The following is a 20815-nucleotide window of genomic DNA, read 5'->3' as shown; positions in this document are numbered from 1 at the left end:
TAAATAGGAAAGACAATTTGCAGGAGCTTGGTATTCACTGCAAAGACAACAGGAAAGAGTTTGCTGACTTTTGTATTCCTTTTCCCTTTGTTCCTCTGTTTGCCTCTCCCCCGTGCAGGCAGGAATGTGTAGCCACGGAAGAAAACCCGCAAGTGTTTTTCTGCTGCTGTGAGGGCAACTATTGCAATGAGAAATTCACCCATTTACCTGAAGTCACTGGTCCAGAAGGTGAGCGACTGCTGGTGGGGGGGAAGGGGTCCCTTCATCTTCACTTGATCTCTGGTGGCCTTGGATTGCTGGACGTTGAGCAAAATACAATAGACCTGAAAGGATACAAGGCATCGTTTTGGTTGCAAAGACCACAAGTCGTTTTGCTGGGGTAATTTGAGAACGGTTTTTTAATGTTATTTCACTGTGTAGGTAAAGCGTGTTGCACCAGCACCTCATATATTCTTAGCGAGGGTTAGATTTTCTTTACAGTGAGGGTTCACAGTGGGCTCTTCCGAAAAGAAACCTCGCGCAGGGGAAAAAGGCTGTACAATATATACAATGGGGATCAAGAACCAGTGTCTTAAGGGTATTTTCTTTTCTTCATTGTATATCCTCATATTTTTCATAGGTCATAGGCATCTGAATACATTGGGCTTTCTGCATTTTCTTAGCTAACATGATATTTTACTGGTCTAAGGATTAAAAGCAAATGGGTGCACGTCTCAGCTTTCAGAGTTTGTGGATATACTTCAAGGGAAAAAAAGTAATGTCCTTCTTTAATGGCTAATTGAAAAATGATGCTTCTTTTTGCTGTAGGCTTGCCAAAATATCGTTCAATAAAAATTATTAGAGCAGGTGTATCCTTTCCTTCAGATGGGTTTTTTTGCTATCAAGCTATACTCATTTACCGAGAAGTTCTAACAGACCATTATCAGATTTTCCTGGACATTGCTGTTAGGTTTTTAATTGTTTACATGTTTTTACTATCTCCTGTTATTAATGTACCCGTAGCAACCTGGTAGCAAATATTCTTTCTCTCACAGTTTTTTTGTTGCACTTGGCAAGTAGTGGTATTTTTTCCTTCCATGTCTCCAACATAGCAACATGGCTCCGTTTAGTATTCCCATTGTTTGTGTCTCCACTGCACTGATGTAATTTGGAACAAGAACTACTGTGGGAATAGGGTATTTGACTGTGGCTCCTGCAGCATTTTTAGTAAAAACTGACATCTTGTCAATCGCTGTGCAAAGAAAAGCAGCGCGGGGAGGGATTTCGGGCTAGCTTAATGCTTCTGCAAGGGTTAAGGGGAGGAAGATTTCTGCCCTTACATAGCCTGGCAGGAAATTCCCTCCATCACTCACGGCCATCGTTAATAAAGCTCTTGTGGAGGCTCAACCTGCAAAGTGTGTTTTGGACTGTTCTCATTACATTAGTAATAGCAATATGGAAAAGAGTAATGGGTCTTTATGAATGCCATTGGATGTCAGGAAAATACAAGATATACCACTAAACATTGTCTGCTTTGGAGAAGAAAAAAGGCAAGTGGTTGGTTGTATCAGGACGTCTAGCTCACAGTGCTGTTGCATGCCTAAAGGATCATTTCCCACATTTAACCTGCTCTTTTCTTGCAGTCATATATGAGCCTCCACCACCAACACCCTCCCTGCTCAACATCCTGGTTTACTCTCTGCTTCCCATCGCTGTCCTCTCAATGGCCATTCTCTTGGCCTTCTGGATGTATCGTCACCGCAAGCCTCCTTACGGGCACGTGGACATCAATGAGGTGAGAGAGAAACCTCTGCCTTCCCAAGGTGGTAGGAAAAGAGAGCAGGAATTTCCCTGTGTTTGGTCTTTATGGAAGATACAAGGGCTCAAATCCTCTTTTGTTTTGACATTTCCAGGTGATGAAATTTTCCTCTCCATGATTTTTCCTCTCTGTCTTTTTGAGCCCTGTGCTACAGTTAGCCTCTGTACCCATGTTAGGCTCCTCTGTGAGGCTGTTTTTAGCCCAATTTATAAGATTTTCCTGAATTCCTAAGGGATAGTTCACAGAGTCCTGCGTGGTGTCTGCCTTCCATCAGCATTCTCAAGCCCAATGTCTGATCTCAACCAACTTTGCAGGGGTGTAGAGCTCTAGAGATTACAAATCTTACCAGTTTTATGGGATGAAGGGAGACATTTTCCCTTTTGCAATTCAAGTTTTATGAGAAATCAGAGAATGCACGCAGGAGCCTACAGCCCAAAGCTGTCAGAAACTGGTCTGTGCTTGTTCTGCTGCCCACTGCCTGGAGCCATCTGTGTTCTTCTGAAGGGGCGAGCAGCCACCTCTCCTTGCACCCAGTACGGCCCTATACAAACCATACTCTGAACTTTACAAATACGAAGTTAGATATGGACAGAGCTCCAGTGCCAAACTTAGTGCTGGGCTACATTGTTCTTTCATGCAAACAGAGAGTTTGAACAGATACCATCTTTATTATGCTGACAGACCTGTTTGCTGCCCATCACTAGGATTATGCAAAACTCTCCTAAAGAAGGGCAAAGTAGTTGGAAGTTTTAGGTGTATTTTGCTGTTAGGTCATAAAGATCGAAAAGTTCCCACTTCTGGCAGGAGGTAGCCTTGAGGTATATCCATATTTTGCAGCCCAAGATAGCTCTTGCTTTGAAAACACAAGAGAATTCAGGTTTTGCCAGAAGATGATACTCAGTTCAGGCTTTGCCAGAGGATGACTTACGTGTGCCAAACTACATCATGACACACAAAGTGACACTCGAAGGCATAGATTGCTATATATGTTCTGTATAAATATTCTGGAAAGCAAAATAGGGAATTTCGTGGTATTCTTAATGTATAAGTTTTGCTGTGAAGACTGAGTTTAAATCATTTGTATCAAACGAAATACCACTTCTTTACTCCTTCCATCATCACACGCACACAGAGTCCAACTTCCACTTGCAGTAGTGTCTCTTCTTCTCGTTTTGCAGGATCCTGGGCCACCACCCCCTTCACCACTGGTTGGCCTTAAGCCTTTGCAGCTCTTGGAGATCAAAGCGAGGGGACGTTTTGGCTGCGTCTGGAAAGCTCAGCTGATGAATGATTACGTAGCAGTGAAAATCTTTCCAATTCAGGTGAGAAAAGCTTTGTGTTAGGTTCTTGCTAGTAGGGTTTCCTCACCAAAACTGAGATGCTCTCAGAGCCTCTGGAGGTGTTATTAACACTGTAACAAAGATATTTGTGGACTCTTCTGCCGGAGGGAAAAAGTTCAAGGACCCTCCCTCCTCTATATTTTTCCCTGTGTTCTCTCATTAACAAATGTTTCCTGTAGTAGGTATTGCAAGCAGGGCAGATTTTGAAACCAGCAGTCGCATTTGAAATCTGCAGGGTATTTTAACTTCTCTCCAAATGTCAGTGTTGTTAAAAGTCCTGTGTTCGACTGCAGTGCCCAAAGTGCACACAAAAGACCAAATCCTTAGCTTTGTGTGACTTGTCTGGGTAAATTGTAAATCCGGACCCAAACCTAACAGTTTACAGCTTACAAAGGCAGAGTCCCGGCGCTGTGAAAGCTAATTGCACGGGAGCATTTCTGTGAGCTTGTGTCTTCCATTCTGGGAAACCTTTGAACATTCCTGTCTCTCTAGGAATTACGAATGGAAACAGGAAAGCAATCACAAATCAAGTGAATGAAGGAAGACTGAAACATCTCCACTATCTCCTTATTCATTAATTTTTCTCCTCATATTTGTTTTCTTGGCATTGCTAGAGGAGATTTGCACATCTTCTGTCCAAGCCAGCTGTGACCTACTACTAAATATTCAATAGAATCTAGATTAGATTATACGGTTTTAACTATTACATTTACAATGCAGATCTGGATGCTGTATGCATGGGTTTTATTCTTGCATGCCTTAGGAAATCTTGAGAAATCTTATTTCTCAGTGATGTTGGGTTTAGATCGCCCACCCTACCGCTATGTGTTTTAGAAATATCTGAGGATGTTTTGGACAGGGGAGACTGAGAACAGCAGCTTCCAGTCTTTCTATAGCTTCTACCCTTTAGGAAAACAATCTCATTTTAAAGGGATGTATCACATCCTAACCCCTGAGAATGATATTAAGAGGAATGCGAGCAGCTCTGACTGAGCTGAAGGAAATGTTTGCTTTAAAAGGAAGTGTGGTCTTTGATGGTGCGTTTCTCCCTGCTTTAGGATAAACAATCTTGGCAGAGCGAGAGAGAGATTTTCAATACCCCTGGCATGAAGCATGAAAACCTTTTGCAGTTTATTGCAGCAGAGAAAAGAGGAACGAACCTAGAGACAGAACTGTGGCTGATCACAGCTTTCCATGACAAGGTAACATGTCACTGACCATCCATTATGATCTGGCCAAAAAGCAGCAATGTTTGATATCTAATAGCATCCCCAAAGCTACTCCAAATCTCTGTCTCAACTCTTCTGGTGAGCCATCTTTCAGTGGAAGTGGAGAAGTGCTTCTGCTCCCCTGCTTCAAATGCCCTTCCCTTAGCTTTTAAGGCTTTCCAGTACAAATATTGGACTAAGAAAGGTGGGACTCAGAGAGATAGGTGGCAGAAAAGGCCACCGTTCACGTACGCAGGAGTCATTGTCCTGTAATGCGTGCGGGGGGGCTGGTCGCAGACCACCATAGTCCTTACTCAGCCTTCGTAGATAGGCTTGGTGTTTACTTTTGAAGCTCAGGGCGTATCTCCATTTCATGGATTGCCTTAGTTATCAAACATAGCTAACACTTAAAATAAAACAAACACGTGCAAATCCAGGGCTGAGCCGGGAGTGCTATCCCTCTATTTAATCCAAGGTCTACGGGGTCAATCATTTCCACAGCCATCAATAGGATGCATGATCTTCTTGCATGGAAGACTCTCCCGCTTTTTAGGCTAGATGAACTGCTCTGGTTTCTGGTGATACTTTGTGCATTCCTTGCCTCCCTCCTGTTCCCTGGCAAATCAGTAGACTTGAGACTCATTTTGGAAGTCCAGATACTCTCTGCAGCCCCTGGGAAAGGGCTGAGGGCTCAAAATGCTTCTGTTTTTTTTTTTTTTTTTTTTTTTTTTTTTTTTTTTTTTACTTTTGGTAGTAGCGATTCCTTTCTTTTTTCTCCCCTATCAAATCAAGGTTCAAATTTCTCAAGCGCTCATTACAATCATTTTCTAAACTGATGAGTTGGCACATCTGTCACTTTGGCGAGGTCTGTGATTAAGAATGTACCATGTCCTATTTCTCAGGGCTCTCTAACGGATTACCTGAAGGGGAATATTATCAGCTGGAATGAGCTCTGCCATGTTGCAGAAACGATGGCCCGTGGATTGTCCTACCTACACGAAGATGTCCCTTGGTGCAAGGGTGAAGGACACAAACCTGCTATTGCACACAGGTATAGCCTCTTTCAATAATGCTTTTCAAGTGCACTGGTCAAAAATTCATGACTTCTTTGCAATGAAGCTGCTGAACTGAGGAGGAAATTGTGCCTGCAGCAAGTCAGTGCATTTTATCCCAACAAAGCCTATGCTAAGACATAATTCTTTTCATCCAGTTCTGGAATGATGAAGGGCAGGTAATCAGTATTTTGTCTGGGAAATAGTAAATAATGTTGATAATGGTTTAGGGTAAATGTCTGAAGGGTTGGTGCTTCCCTCCACCGTTACCATGTGGTGGGAATGGGTTTAGAGTGCTGCCAAACCTCTGGTTAGTTCAGCTAGAAAGGGCTGTGCTCAATAAATCACATTATTACCCTTGCATTTCTGTGGCCATACCGAGACTGGACTCTTCCAGAAGGATTTTAGACTTCACTGCACGTCTTTCCGTGGAGCTTTAGATCATTAGGAAAGAAATGGAGAAATGGAAAATGGCTGCTGTATATTTCTCATGGTAGTTTTGTAACGCTCAAATCTTGCCAGGGTGCTCGTGAGAGACATCGGAGGAAGTGGTCTGTGCCTCCAAGAGCGCCCGCTTGAACTGCGCGGGGTGGCAGCACCGTGGGGACGGCTGGGATACAGGCAGATGGGGGTTATAGCATCCTCGCTGCAAGGAGACCTTGTTTGAGGCCCCTTCTCCTTCTCAGCAGTCCCACGTTGCTTGCCCTGAGCTAAAGGCGTGCTACTGAGCTGTTTGCTAGCGGCACAGCGGGAGGAGGGGTTTTCCAGCAGGATTTACGCGGGCTGCGTGGCTGCACGTGGTAAATCCGCAGCCCGGCTCCCCCCACGCCCGCTGCGCTTCATCTAGGAGGGACTTAAAACCCACGTCCAGCTGCAGCGGTTTGTGTCTTGCTGTCCGGCAAGATAATCTCCATTTTTGCCAGAGTGCCCCTGCCTCCAAACAGCCCCCCAAACCTTAAGGTTTCTGCGAAGCCCGGGCTGTTGAAAGAGCCCACAGCTGCTTTTGTGCTGCTCCTGGGGCTGACCCCGTGTCCATGACATTTGTCCTCAGGAAATAAAGGCAGAGGTTTATATGGGGAAATTCCTGAGGGCGGGGGGACAGAGAAAGGCTCCCGAAAGGGTTTAAAGCAACCGATCATGCTCATTAGTGTCCCCATCCATTTAGCAAATGATAAAAGAGGGAGAACGCATCACTGGCATATGATTCCCGTGGATTTCTCTGCTCTCCTTCCATTTTTTTTTCTCTATAAATCACCCATACTTTTTAAAGCTGGAGGATGTTCTTGAAGGGCTCAACGCAACACACTGGAAGATGCTTGACTTGCCAGGGAGGGCTCCACGAGTCACTGCCGTACAGAGTTTCGGCTAACTCTGAAACAACAGTGGCACCTGGCATGAAAAGGAGGGTTGAGGTTATAGGATCGCTTGTTGGTGCTCAAGTGCCCCCACGTGGAAGCTGAAGATAAAAGCTCCAGTGCCTAAGTTGGATTCCCAGTTTTCATAGAGCACTCGCACTCTTCTCTAGTCTGCAGCATTATGCCGAAAGGGATATTATCTTCTTCTCAGGCTTTTGCAGTGCTCCTGCACAAAAAAGGAATGACTTTCCTTCAACAGTGACCCATTTTAGGATCTCTTCTAACATGCAGTGGTATCAGTGGGAATTTTTGTTGGTAGTGGTTGGATCAGGCTCTTTTCCCAAGCCCAGATGGTTGCGTTGCAGTTGACACTTGCCAGTTCTGGGTGGTTTATGGAAGGATGGAGAGTGTGAAGAAATGGGGAAGCCTACGGAGATGGGGGGAAAAAAGGGGGACGCACAAAGGAAAGTCTCTGCATTATGTATCTGGTCAAGATGCAGCACCTAACTAACTGCTGCATGTCCAAGGTGCATTGCGGGTGACCAGGAGCAGCAAAGAGCCTATACAAAAATCCTGTCTTAGGTCTCACTTCCCTCTGGACTCGTGCCGTTCAGACGGACTGTCTCATGATTTCAGTGTGGTTCTTCTCCTAGCTGAGCCACTGTTCTACAAAAATCTCATGTACAATCTGTACCAGAGCGTAATCCCCTAATGTTGACTGAGCAAAGTAGTTTATCTATGTCATTACATGATTGCTGCTTTTTTTAAGCCTGTGGGGAAACTGCTGGAGCATGGAACCGGCCAGTCTCTAAGACGACAAGTATTAGGTGAATGTGTTTTTATGTGTTACGGAGATATACAGAAGTTTTGCAGATACTGCAAAACTGCACTGTGTTCTTAGAAACCCTGTGTCCCATCAAGGTGGTGGAGACTGTTTTCTGCTGGAGTTCCCTAGCTGCATACGACTATCCAACTTCATGGCTGTACGATGGAATAACCCACTTCCCCCTTCTTAATCCTCACGTTGTAAATGTTCATCCTACATTCTTAGCTTGGCATGCTGCTGTGCTCTGGAAAAAAAAATTTCCCTTTTTTCCCCCCCTTTTTTTTTTGAAGCTAAGAATCAAGGGCAGGATGGCCCAGAATGATTTTGCATGTGGTGCTTTGAATTGGTTTTCTGGCATCTGAGGACACAGTGAGCAGCCCTGCTGTATGGTCCAGCAGTTTCTCTCTTCTCAAAGATTTTTGACAGGTCGCTCCAGTGCGGAACAATTGTATCTGCCCTCATTAATTATTTTGTGCAGGCCTGCAATGTCCTGCAATCAGCAGGGTCACTGAGTGAATTGATGATAGGGAAATTATAATGCTGAGCATACAGGACAATTGCCATCTGCTGTCTAAGGTCTGTAATTTAATTATATTGCCAAACATTCCTTTTCAGATGAAAATGTGGGAAGCCCAGGGAGCAAGGCTTGACTGGTTAGGCATCCCAGGGTGTTCGTCCTCTGAGCCCCCTTCCTGGCTGCAGCAGCTCAGGCAGACCTACCTGAGCTGCCCCGAAACGATACCTCTGTTGCGCAGGACTCTGACCTGATAGTCACCTTCAAGCACAGTCCCTCCACCAATACTGAAAAGACTTTTGTCCATTGGGCAGTCTGATCATGACCCTCATCAAAGTGTGGATCCACCCCCTCCACTGCTCCTTTCCCACCCTCCAAACTCACTGAGGGAGACTGGTCCAGCAATTAAAACATAAGTGTAATAGATGACCATGGCAAAAGTCTGTTGAAGCATGTAGGCAGGGTCAACAGAGTCCCACTGGCATCTGCTCTTTTTCAGGGAGGTCTGATTTGTAGGTGAGAGTAAATGTCCTTGCTAGGATAAAGATCCTCGATGAATCCCCTTAACTGGGATTGCATTTGATATTGGGAGTAAGACATAGAAGTGTCTGGAGGTTCTGGTCTGCGGCTGGTGCTTACAGAAAGAAGCTCCTGGGGAACTCAACAGCAACGATGCCTTGCAGCGTCTGCTCCAGTTAAAAGCCACAACTGGCCATGTCGAAATTGTTGCTTCTTGATGAAGGCATAGTGTCATTTTTTCTCTGCGTTTTAAGCTCATTGTCTGGAAACGAGATGAATAATCTGGCTGTCTGGCCTGTCTCACGTGTGCATTTCCTCTGATACGTCTCAGAGAGGATGTGCTGCAAGCGGAGGGGATGGGAAGGGATGTGGAGGTACCTTGCGGTGTGAAATATGGACGGTTACGCAGGGCACAGATGGGAAACTCCTCGGCCATCTATCTTGACATGTGGGTGTCTGCGGATGCAATGCCCCCTTTATATCACTCCCTGCTTTTGTCCGGACGATAATTTGCCTTGTGCTTGTGCTAACGCCTTGCCTTGCCTTTCCCAAGCTGTGCTTTCCTCTCCCTTTTTTGGCCCTATTTTGCACCGTTCCTGTACCCTTCCTGTGCTCTTTCGGCCCTGCGCGAGAGGCAGTGGGACCGCAGTGCATCGAGGCCTGCCAGGCCGTGGGGGGAGGCAGCATCCATTCGCCGGGGGCCCCTAAGCCTCTGAAGTGGCGCATTGCAATGCAAGTAGACACGTGCCGTGATGAACCCTCCCAAACTTGCTTCTCGGCTGTCCACAGGGACTTCAAGAGTAAAAATGTCTTGCTGAAGAATGATTTGACGGCAGTTCTAGCTGATTTTGGCCTTGCTGTACGGTTCGAACCTGGAAAACCTCCAGGGGACACTCACGGACAGGTAATCATTATTTTTAAAAATACCTTTTAAAAAATTGGGCTTGCCGCAGCTCTGTGCGTTGTGTGGGTAGTTTCCATAGATTGCAATCTAGAGCTTGGGAAATTGCAGGATGGTTGTTTTCTTCTTCCTTGTGTCATTCACGAGGGAGGAAAATGCCTTTTTGTCTCTTATTAGCAATACAGGGAACATTACTGCAGAGTCGAACGTAGGGGATTGACGGCAGCATGCAGTCCTGAGCTTCGCTACCCCGCGTACGAGCACGGCTTTCAGCCTTGGGAAGGCACCGGGCCGTGCTTCTGCCGAAAACCCGTCCTGCATGCTTGTGCAAACATACCAGCACCTCTGTCCCTAGCACGTCTTTTCCCTGTACCACTTCTGTGCCTTCAGCTCTCTTCCACATACTGCATTTTCCATAAAAACAGGTGCTCAGGCATAAGCTCCGGTATCACTTTTATCTGCGAGAAGAGCAGAGCACTTTCTCCCACCGCTCTCATCTGCTGTGCAGTGCTGCATGGTGTGGAGGTGGAGCCCTTCCTGACCCCGGGAAACAAGCAGCTTATTCCCTGAAACATGGGATTTGATTCTTCTTTATTGTCTTACTATTAAATATTAATACTCGTAAAATTATTCAATTATTTTTAAGAATTCAGCAACTGCAGCTGCTTGGGTGACCTTTAGCGACAGTAAATCTTGCACGCTGGCTGTGCGCTGCGTAAAACATTTACTACATTTTTATTAGTTCTTAATTTTCTGCTTTTAACTTTCAGCGAGCAACCCCTTGTTCTGTTACTGTGCCGTGGGGGTAAAGCAAGGCCAGCCATTGCCTTTTGGGCACCTCCTGACTTTTTCTCTGACTTTCCAGCTCAAATACTGTCTCTCTTTTCATCTTTGCCCCAGAAGGAGTCGATGCCTTTGCAGATTAGCCATCTACAGCTTTTCCTCATTTTTGTCACCTTTCTTTGGTCTTTTCCAGCACTTTTCACGCCTTGTCATGCCCAGGCTTCCCCCGGCCCCACTTCTTCGGGTACTAGCATGATCAGATGAGAATTCCCTCGCGGACAACATTAAAAGGCATTTCAATTCTCACATTGAAAAGGTGCTTTTCCCTGCTCTCTAATCCATGCTACAGTACAGGCTGTAATGGTACCACACACATAACCACAAGTATCTGAGGAGCTCAGTGTGGCTCTACCTATACTAAAAACAGCAAGATAAGCAGTATAAGGGGGACGGAACTATTCCCTCAAGGTGAGAGTGATCTTTTCCAAAACCAGATGATGGCAGGCCAGGGTAGGTGGGCAGGACAGTGTCCATGTATTACAAGTCGTGTGGATGCGGGAGAACAGTTTAATCCAAGACTGTCAAACACTTTTTCCTACCGTTTCAGGATACATTAATTTTTTTGGGGGTGTTTAGCAAAAGGGAATTGAACTTGCAGCAGCTATGCTAACTGACTCTGACTTGACCTTAGGGTGTTTTCCGTGTCTCCAAAGATAGCATTTTCACATGCAGCGTGTGCTGCTGTAGCAAGATGCCGTGGAAAGCGTAGAAGACAGAATTTAATCCATACTCATCTTGCATCACTGCATTTAAATTAGACCTGTAGTGTACACTGAATGAATATCACACACAAAGCCATCCACCTAGGTTTTTTCCTTCAGGTAGCTTGTTGAGACTCAAGTAATCTTAATGAGAAATGGTGTCAGAAAAAGCAGACCCCTTTTCTCTGTTTTCTGAGGTAAGTGCAAATTTAGTAGGAGTAGCCTTAAGGCTAATGGAAACAGCTGTCACTCATCTCTAACCAGTGGAGGCTAACGGGCCCAAATGGAATTTAACTCGAGTCATTTTTTGCTCCATAGGTGGGAACAAGGAGGTATATGGCTCCAGAAGTGTTAGAGGGAGCAATCAACTTCCAACGAGACGCCTTCCTAAGAATAGACATGTATGCAATGGGACTGGTGTTGTGGGAATTAGTCTCCAGATGTAGAGCAGTTGACGGTAAGAATAAAGATCTCTTCCCTGTGGAGGGCTCTGTTTCAGCGTGGTTTATTGGTCCAGAGAATGAGCCTGGTTTTGTAAAAAAGAAAAAAAAAATCAATGAGGTATTTTCATTAAGCAGCTAACGTGTCTTTTGTTTGCTTGTTTTTTAACATAAACTGTCTTTCTCTGTGGTTAAAAATCTTCGTAGTGTTCAGATCTCAAAGTGCTTTTAATGGCGTTCCAGTTACATTGCAAATTGTTTGAGAATTCAGGGAGGGAAAGAGAGGGCAATTCCTCCATCAACAGTGGCTTTCCTTCAGTCCCAAACACCCACTGTGCTGCTCTCAGTGGTACTCTGTGTTTTTGCTCATGCCCTAGGCAGGCTTTCAGCTCCAGAGAAGAGCAGTCTGAGGTTAGCTGTTGCACCGTGCCTTTGTAGGACAGTACTGGAGCCCAAATAGAAAGACCAGAAGTGAAGCACCACAGTAAAATAAAAACTGTAGGGCTGGAAGGATCTTCCTGGCTCAGCAAGCCCACTTACCTGCTATCATAAGTCTCATTATGTCTTAATCTTTGTCATTTGCTGATCAAGCCCTCCCGCAGCAGCAGGCTGAGCTCCTAGTTTCATCTGCACCTTTGGAGAATCTCACTTTCTCCTGGGTGGGCCAGAACAAACTTTCTTGGAGTCCTCTTTCTCAGGGTGTTTTCTCTTACAATAATGCTTCAAAATGGGGCACCTTTTCTCCTGTTGAAGAAATGCTATCTCCAAATATCCCGTCTGCTCTCTGGTGACATCTGTGCCATTTGCAGGACCTTGCCCCTGGTCAGGGAAGCAATCACTTTGTTCTATTAGCTCCAAGGCTGCCAGCTCCAACTTCTCTCTTCTTGTGTGGACATGGGTGTTACGGACTGACGATCAAGTTCATAGATTCCCTTCCCTGGACTTCAAATCTATTTCAGTAGTATTGAAATAGCACTGAGGAGCTTAATTACAACTGAGATGTCTGTGCAGGTGTGTGGTAAGAGAAAGTCTTTTCCTTAAAGTTTCTAACTAGATAAAATGCCAAAGGAGCAGGGAGATAGTGGCCCAAAGAGGTGGGAATAATCTCCTCTCTGATGAGGCCCCCTGAAAAATTCAGATTTTTACCTGTCTTGTTTTTGGTCATCTTCTCAGGAAGCAGCTGATGCTCTCAAAGTATCTTATACAACACCTTTAAATCAGAGGGAGAACTTCCTATGGGTTGAGGGGAAATTATATTGAACCTTATCTGCACTTCTAGTTCAAAGTGATGAATCACATCACCTTATTTAACAGTTCTGCTCCATGTTTGTGGTCACACTCATGGCTTCAGTGACAAATAGTTCTTGTCCTGATGTGTGAGCTGGCAGGCAGTGACTGTGACTCCAGAAACGGTGCTTGGACTAAATTCCAGTTGCAGGATGGTGGGCGAGTACAGCTGTAGCTAACAGCAGATTTGGCTTGGAGATCCTTGCACTGGGTCTTCAAAGAGAGGTATAATCTTGCTTCACTAAATCCATGTGGAATTGTGAGGCCAAAACATGTTTTTAGGGCTTGTTTTGGAAGAGGAGAGAGGGTTAAGACAATGCTTGCAAAATGAAGATATTTCTGGTGAGATTCAGATAAAGATAACCTAAATTTTGTGCATCTACATCAAGTTATCTGTCTGTGTGCCAAGTGCCTAAGCCCTAAGGCAGCAGAGATCTGAGCACGTCACCTTTCAGGGTGAGCTGAATTGCTCTCCAGACTCCACTGACTAGATCTGGAATGGGAAATTGGGTGTCTAAATTTCAAAGTGTCAGAAACTGGCTTTCCAGGGCTAATTTCCTGGATTTCCATCATTGCTATAGGAGTCATTGCAAAGGCTCCATAATGGTAGTGCCCTCAAAATTTCCCACCATGTCTGTAGACCTTTGAATTCCCTCCCTTGACCTGGTTGCTTGTGAGTGTGAGGAGGTTAATCACTGCAGCTGCTTACAGCTTGGGTTCCAGTCTGAGGAGGTGGAAAGGAAGGTCATGAGTCTTCTTGTGCCATCCGATGGAATAAATGCTTCCATTTGTTTCAGTGACTGGCACACAAAAAAATGATATGCTGCTTTAGTAATTTTTCAGAGTACATAAATATCACGTTCCTGATGTCATGGTTCATGACCAGATAAAGTGGTTGTCTCTTTTATTTTAGTTTGGAAAGGTCCACTTGAAAAATCTCCAGTCTGGAAAGAGGTTACTGAGAAACCATTCATAATGCCGGGGAGGGTCCTGAGAAAACCCATCAGTTAGGTTGGGCTGCTGTTTGAGTGCATCTAAGCGTTACAGAAGGCCAAATGACGTTTCAATAAGCAGAAGTTATTGCTATAGTCTGGAGCCTGCATTGATGCTCCAACAGTTTTTTCGTTCTTGTGGCCCAGAGCAATTCACATCCGTAACTGGTTTAACGAAAGCATTCAGGAATCGTTTTGTGCTTACGAACCGGGAGCAGTCAGTGCACAACCGCTGTTAGGGTACTTGGGGCAGTGAGTGCAGCAACCAGGACCACATGTCTCAGCTGAGACTGTGCTGACTTAAATCTATGAACATGGCAAAGCACAAAAGAAGAAATTACAAGTGTGTTACATGTGCTTGACCTTGATAGTCAGGGACTAAAATGAAATTATGCTCAGACCAAAACCTTTCTCTAGGATATTGTGTGTTGAATTGGTATGCTAAAATGGGAGGAGGTAGAGTTGATTTGCTGCTTCTAGGAGAGAGGTGGAAGCGGGAGTCCTGGGTGAGAGTTCAGCTTCATCCCTCCCTGCGGTGGAAAACACACGGCCAGACACCCGGCAACGTCCGTCGTGCAGGAAGAATGTAAATCACATTTGTCTAAAAGGACATGTGAACTGTGCTCCGCGTTGGGCTTTGCCGTGGTGGGTTTTGGTTGCTATGGAGCCGCGGCTCGTGCACAATGAAGGCATGCCTGCTCGGCGGAAGCCTTTTCCCTACTAACGCGGTTCTCCCCGTGCATCTTAGGTCCAGTGGATGAATATATGCTGCCTTTTGAAGAAGAAATAGGTCAGCACCCATCCCTGGAGGACCTGCAGGAAGTGGTGGTTCACAAGAAGATGCGCCCCGTGTTCAAGGATCATTGGCTGAAACACCCTGTACGTCCCTTTCCGTTAATAGCTGAAAATGTTTGCCTCCGTGGCTGGGACTAGAAATGCGGTTACGCGTCAGATGTTAACTTCAAAAGGAGAAAAATAACAGGGAAATTATCTTCCAGCAATTTGGCAGGATTGTGTTGCCTCGAGGCAGAAACTAAACTGCAGGTGAACTTCACTTCCACAGTCCAGCGGGATTAATTTTGTCAAGTCTGGAGCGATCGTAATTAATTGCGTGGTGGCGGTACTGGAGCGCTCGGCCCTGGTGGCTGGTCCTACGCTGCCGTGGTCGTCCTGGCAGAGCACTTGTCCATCAGGGCCACAAAATGAAGGGTTGAATGACACTTTCGCGTTTTTCCCCGTGGTTTTTCCCTTCTTTAGATTGTAAAGCAGCTGATTAAAATCAGTCCGTGGCAGTGGACATGGAGCTTGTTGTAATGTATTACGCACTCGCTTAGTAGGGCTCAAATAGTATGATGAAGGAACGCCAACCATGGCGTTGGTGATATGTTCCTGACGAGCTAAACGCTACGCAAGGCGTGAGCAATTTGGGGGCGAAAAATTAATTAGGTGTGAAGGCAAACGGACAATGAAGTAAAACACAGTGTGGGTTTCCCAGAGGCAGATCGTATCAGACTAGCATTTTTAATGAAAGAGCTGATCTTTTAGCCTGGGGAATTAAGCAGGTCATGAAATCTCTCAGGGCTTCAGTAAGAAGCTAAATGCCTCTACTTTGATCAAACTGCCACGGTTTGGCCTGGACTCATCGTCTGGAAGTTGGGGACAGTGGTTGATTGTGGGGTGACTGTCCTGAGTTTTGTATAAGCAGAGTTCAAATAAGAGCCACGCTCTTCCAGCGGGATTTTATGAGTTATTTTGGAGATATCTCCAGAAGTGAGGTGCTGCATTGTAAACAAAATAACAGTTTTATAGCAGCTGATACAATACTGCCAGCTTTTACGGTTTTATCATGAGAATCATAAGACTTGATGACTTGTCTTTTAAAGATTTAACAGCTGAATCGTGTGCTATACTTTGATTTAAAAAAAAGAAAAGTGTGTTTTGTCTCTAGAAAAAGCTGGATGTGACCAAACTATAAACCAGAAGATTTTAAAAAAATCCTACTATAAAAACACATGCATTTAAAGTCATTTTTAAGGCCAAGCTCATGATATTTTGCACACCTGGGCCCGGCAGTATCTGAGGTAGAAGCGGCAGAAGCTGCACTGCGCATCCTTCCTTAGAGAAAACGCCCTTGGCTTTCCTTGCGTGGGCTAAAGCTGTGCTTTCTTCCCCGTGCGCCGTGAGATAAATCCTCCCACCGCGAGCGGGGCCGTGCTGACGGTGTTTTCTCCTCCTTGTTCTCCCCAGGGCTTGGCACAGCTCTGCATTACCATCGAAGAGTGCTGGGACCACGACGCGGAGGCTCGGCTCTCGGCGGGCTGCGTCGAGGAGCGCATTTCGCAAATCCGCAAATCCGTAAACGGCACTACCTCGGACTGCCTCGTTTCCATCGTGACGTCCGTCACCAACGTGGACTTGCCGCCCAAAGAGTCTAGTATCTAAGTCCTGGTTCGCTTTTGTCTTTCCAGACTCAGTGGATTAAAAAAAAAAAAAGAAAAGAAAAAAAGAAAAAGGTTAAACAGAAAAAACACAAAAAACAAAAATCCAACAAACACATGAATGCAGCTGCTATTTTATCTTGACTTTTTATTATTATTGTTATTATTATTATTATTATTTTTTTTGGATTGGATCAATTTTACCAGCACATTGCTCTACTGTATTAAAAAATGGACATTTCAGCAAGCATTCAGGTGCCGACTAATGAATGCAGAAAAGGTGCAGGTACCTCAGAACCTCAACAAACTCACTTCATTTTTTTTTTTCTTTTTAAATCAGTTTTCTCGGTTTCTCTTTATCGGTCTGTCTTCTAAGCAGAGCATCCGTGATGTAAAGGAAAACCGCCTACCATCTTAGAAAACGCAATGCTGCAAACTTTGGAGGAAACTCAAGACTGTTACATAAGATTACGCCTTCCTCAGAAGGATTTTTTTTCCCCCCATTTTGATTTGTTTGGGGGTTTGGCTTTGTTTTCTTTCTTTTTTTTTTTTTTTTTTTTTTTTTTTTTTTTTTTTTAAGAAGTGAGCTTCAAAAAAAAAACAGCAGATGTGTCTTTTACGGATCTAACGGGTGTCATTGTAACATGGAAAAAAAAAAAAAGTAACCGGGCGGAGAATGTTAATTCTTTGATGGTAGAATTGAAGGGGGGAGCTTAGCGTAGGGGTGGGGAGAGCGACGTTGGACTTGGCAGCATTTGGAGAAACATCATTTGCTATGGAGCTACTTCTCAGGTAACCATTAGATGAGGGGAAGGACATTTCTGAGCAGAGTATTAATGGCTGCAGCGTATGGAGAAAGCCGAGTTAAAGAGCCCGGGGTGGTCAGCAAGGCACTGGGTCTGTCGCTCGGGCCGGGGTGGTAAAAGAGCAAGGCAGAGCCGTCGTTACCTTTTATTTTTCGACTCCCGGTAGTAAGAAGAAGGATGCTTTTTAAGCGGCGTAATTGAAAGAGGTCCTCGGAAGCGCTTTGGCAAAATACGGGAGGATTGCAAACTTTTTGCATCTCGCTCGAGACAGGAATCAGTTCAGGAAATTCGGCTGTGGGGTCGATTAGCTGTCAGCCCGAGCTACCAGTGCAGACGGGGGGAAAAGGAAAAGCATGAAAACGAGCTCTATTAAACCTGGGGGGGGTGGGGGGTGGTTTGGTTTGGTTTTGTTTTTTTTCTCTTTTTACTTTGATTTGGAGGAGGGTGAAGGTACCCGAACCGGTGGCGGATGGCTCCCGTAGCACCCGCGAAGCCCGTGGCAGCGGCGTGTTTCCTCCAGCATCCTTCAAACCGGTTTCTTTAATGCTGCTTTCTCCTTACTCTGTGACTAAGCTCTTTTGTCTTAAAGTGGTGCATATTCAAAAATACCGTTACTCTATTATGCCATAAACTTGCTCTAGTCAGTGAATGTTCCTAATGCTGCTGATTCAACATTTAAATATTTTTTTAATTTGCAAAACATGCAATGTTTAAAAAAGAAAAAAAAACAAAAAAAAATGCACACACGCACGCACACACACAAACACACACACACACGTTACGTGGCTTCCGAGGTTTAAACTGAAAAAAAAAATTAAAAACTTCATGACCACAGACCACCTCAAACCAGAAATACCTCAGAATTTTCTACTTGTATGAGTTTTATTATATATTTTGTTAGTTGTGTTGTCTTGTAGTAAGTATATTTTAATGTAAGTTGGCTTTTATGACAAGGGAGTTTTAAAAAAAGAAAAAAAAAGAAAAAAAGTTCCAAAATCTTTTAGGAAGTGCTACCATTTTTTGTTTGTTTGTTTTATAAAGCACCATTGTAAATAACTGTATACAGTTGTAGAATAACTGCCTGTATAAGGTACCTGGGCATTATTCACTCTTATTTGTGAAGGCTGTTTCCATTCTGTGTTTTTTTTTATTTTTTTGTCTGTTTTAGTGAAAGGACAGTACATCTTTTTATTACTTTTTTTTTTTTGGGGGGGGGACTTTGACTATAACATGAATTCTGTGTCTTGGTAGATTAATGAAGTTATGCCCATTGGATTGCCAAAACTTCTAAATTCTTCTTTATATTAAGCTAAAATGCAGTCCTGAACTAATCATCCTATAACAAAAGTGTTAAAAATCTGAATTATATAATCAAATTGGACTCCTTGTCACTGTCAAATTGTCAGTGTGGGCCCTTGCACAGATGTAATTTATTAAGCAAGAAAAATTACTAATTGGAGAAAATATTTAAAAGTTGAAATATATTTCTTGAAAATTATAGCTTTAAAACATAGAGTTCGCAAATGAGGACACGGTCCTTTATCTTGAAGAGACATTAATTGCCTTAATTTGTCTATCTGAATAAAGTCTTAAACTATTCTTTCAAGTTACTGAATGTATATTGCATATTAGGATGTACACCCATGTAATGCTATTTTTCTGGGTAGGTTTGGAATTTTTTGTTCCTTACTGTGATTCTGTTTGGAAAACCTTGTCAAAAACCAGACAAAATGATACCATTGTAACCCGGCCGATGTCCCTGCTAGGGGTTGACATCTTCAGTTCTGATGCTGCAGCAGACCTATGCTTACCATTAAGCGTGCAGGTAGCTCTCTGGATGTCATGACCCTAGGCACTCGCTTAATACTAAGCATAGTCACAGATGTTAGCAGGATCACTGTTTTCCTTTGATCTTCTAATACATTTCTGCACTGAGATTTATATAAAAATGTGACTTATGTTTTGGAAGAGAAGTGATGTAAGGGTCGGGGTGGAGTCTAGAGCAGAATTAAGATTGAATGAATAGTTGTTTCTAGGTGTGTTTGCTCCCATTTCTGGGAAATGGGAGCCAGTTCGTATTGCTGCAGAAAGAAAAAAGCTGTACTGTCTTTGAACTGTTATCTGTTTGCTGTTCTGGATTTTTTTCCTTCAGCATTATATATAATGGCTAAAACAGGCTTATTACAGCAGTTGCTTTTTTATCCTGATTTCTTTAAGAAGCTTTAAAGTATTTATTGAAAGTGCCATATAATTTTAATAGCCTATTGGGCAGTCTCTTAAATCTTCTCTTTTGAGAAAGCATAAACAAAAATTCTCACATGTAGCTTATCTTACTGCGGGGAACTGTAAGAATCTACAATTTTTGACCAAAAGTTGATTGTAAAGTATTACCATCTTCCCTGGTGTAATGGTTCCTTATAGATCATCTTGTCAGCATGATTTAGAAACTGATTTTAAAAGAATTTCCAAAATGCATGTGTGCTCAGTTGCAGATTTTAAAGGTATCTTGGTATATGTATCTCGCTATTGCAGCAGCGAAGGAAATCCTGAACTCATGTTTGTTTAAAAATTTGTACCAGTTTAACTAAAGCTGTTTTTTTTTTTTTTTTTTTTTTTTTAATGTATTTATTTTATTAATGCAGACAAGTGCTGATGAACTTACTGGTCTTTAGACACTTGAGCTGTCAAGCAAGTTGTTTCCTCGTTGCTACTGTAGCATTTGAACTCTCATTGACAACATCGTTTTGGTTTTGTTTGGCATTGTAGAGGCTTTTCCCAAGTCGGCAATAAGGCACATCCACAGGTGTAGCTGTAATAAGCGATTTTGACTCTTTTCCTCTTAACACTCCCTTGAATATGATGGGCACAACATATATTATGTTATTTCCTAAGCACTAAATTTCACTTCACATTCAGACTCAGAAGACGTAGCTCTTCAAAAACTTTGTGGCAGAATTTTATTGTTGACCTTCCTCTCTTACATGGCAATTCTTAGGTATACATTAGTCTTGAATATCCAGGGTGGCTCAGTGAGTGGTAACATTCTCCCTGACTTCAGCAGCCAGGATTCCCCGCTTTCCCGTGGGACTCCCTTTATGCACTGGCCGAGCGGGTTTCCTAGGTGTAGGAATTCTGAGCTCATGTTTTGAGACTGGAAATACCACAGAAGCTAAAATTGCTTTTTTTGAGGCCTTGGAGGTGTGACTTACTTAATGCAATTACATTAGTACAGCAAGGCTAGAAAGTGTATATGGCTTATTTGAAATATAGGTGCCTTTTGTAAGAAAAGGCTCTAAACCAGTTATTGTTAAGTGGTACCTGGCTTATTCATTCTGATTAAGGGTTTTATCTAATCCTAATCATAAATTTTTCTCTATTTTAGTCGGAAGAAATGCATGGTTTTCTTCTGCCTCATATTCTCTAGCTGAAATTCCATTACAGAATAAATTATGCTAGATAAGAGTTACACCTATGGAAATGCCATAATCTTTGTGTGTATGTTTGCTTCAAAGAGATGGTACATGAGTGCCCACCAGTAGCTCAACAGCAATTACTTGGGTGTCCAGCTTCAATCCTGTTTCCACTGGAGTTGCTTCTTTCAGTGGAAGCAGTTCTGGGCCCATTCAGTGCAAAGCTGCTGGTGGGTATTTCCAAGTTGGTAGGGTCAGGCCTTTGCCATTAAGAATATTGATCCCCCTTAAGATCTCAGCGTAGAAACTGAAGAATACACGTTTAACTCCTCTTGTGCTAGTTTCTAGGCAGACTGTCAGAATTTACCCTGTTTTGCAGGAGAAC

General features: G+C 43.7%; 1 protein-coding gene across 1 annotated transcript in view; it reads left to right on the top strand.

The window, feature by feature from the left end:
- The window catches only part of ACVR2B (activin A receptor type 2B), a 93759-nt gene extending 77406 nt beyond the window's left edge, over positions 1-16353 (top strand). The window contains exons 3-11 of the mRNA XM_062567652.1: positions 119-228; positions 1623-1774; positions 2977-3120; positions 4197-4340; positions 5249-5397; positions 9402-9516; positions 11376-11514; positions 14525-14655; positions 16024-16353. Coding sequence (XP_062423636.1) covers positions 119-228; positions 1623-1774; positions 2977-3120; positions 4197-4340; positions 5249-5397; positions 9402-9516; positions 11376-11514; positions 14525-14655; positions 16024-16218 — 1279 coding nt within the window. The 3' untranslated portion in view covers positions 16219-16353. The remainder of the gene's footprint in view (positions 1-118; positions 229-1622; positions 1775-2976; positions 3121-4196; positions 4341-5248; positions 5398-9401; positions 9517-11375; positions 11515-14524; positions 14656-16023) is intronic.
- The last annotated feature ends 4462 nt before the right edge of the window (positions 16354-20815 follow it).

Source organism: Rhea pennata, chromosome 2 (genome assembly GCF_028389875.1).
Source record: "Rhea pennata isolate bPtePen1 chromosome 2, bPtePen1.pri, whole genome shotgun sequence".
Taxonomy (NCBI): domain Eukaryota; kingdom Metazoa; phylum Chordata; class Aves; order Rheiformes; family Rheidae; genus Rhea; species Rhea pennata.
This window is presented reverse-complemented; position numbering and strand designations above follow the sequence as displayed.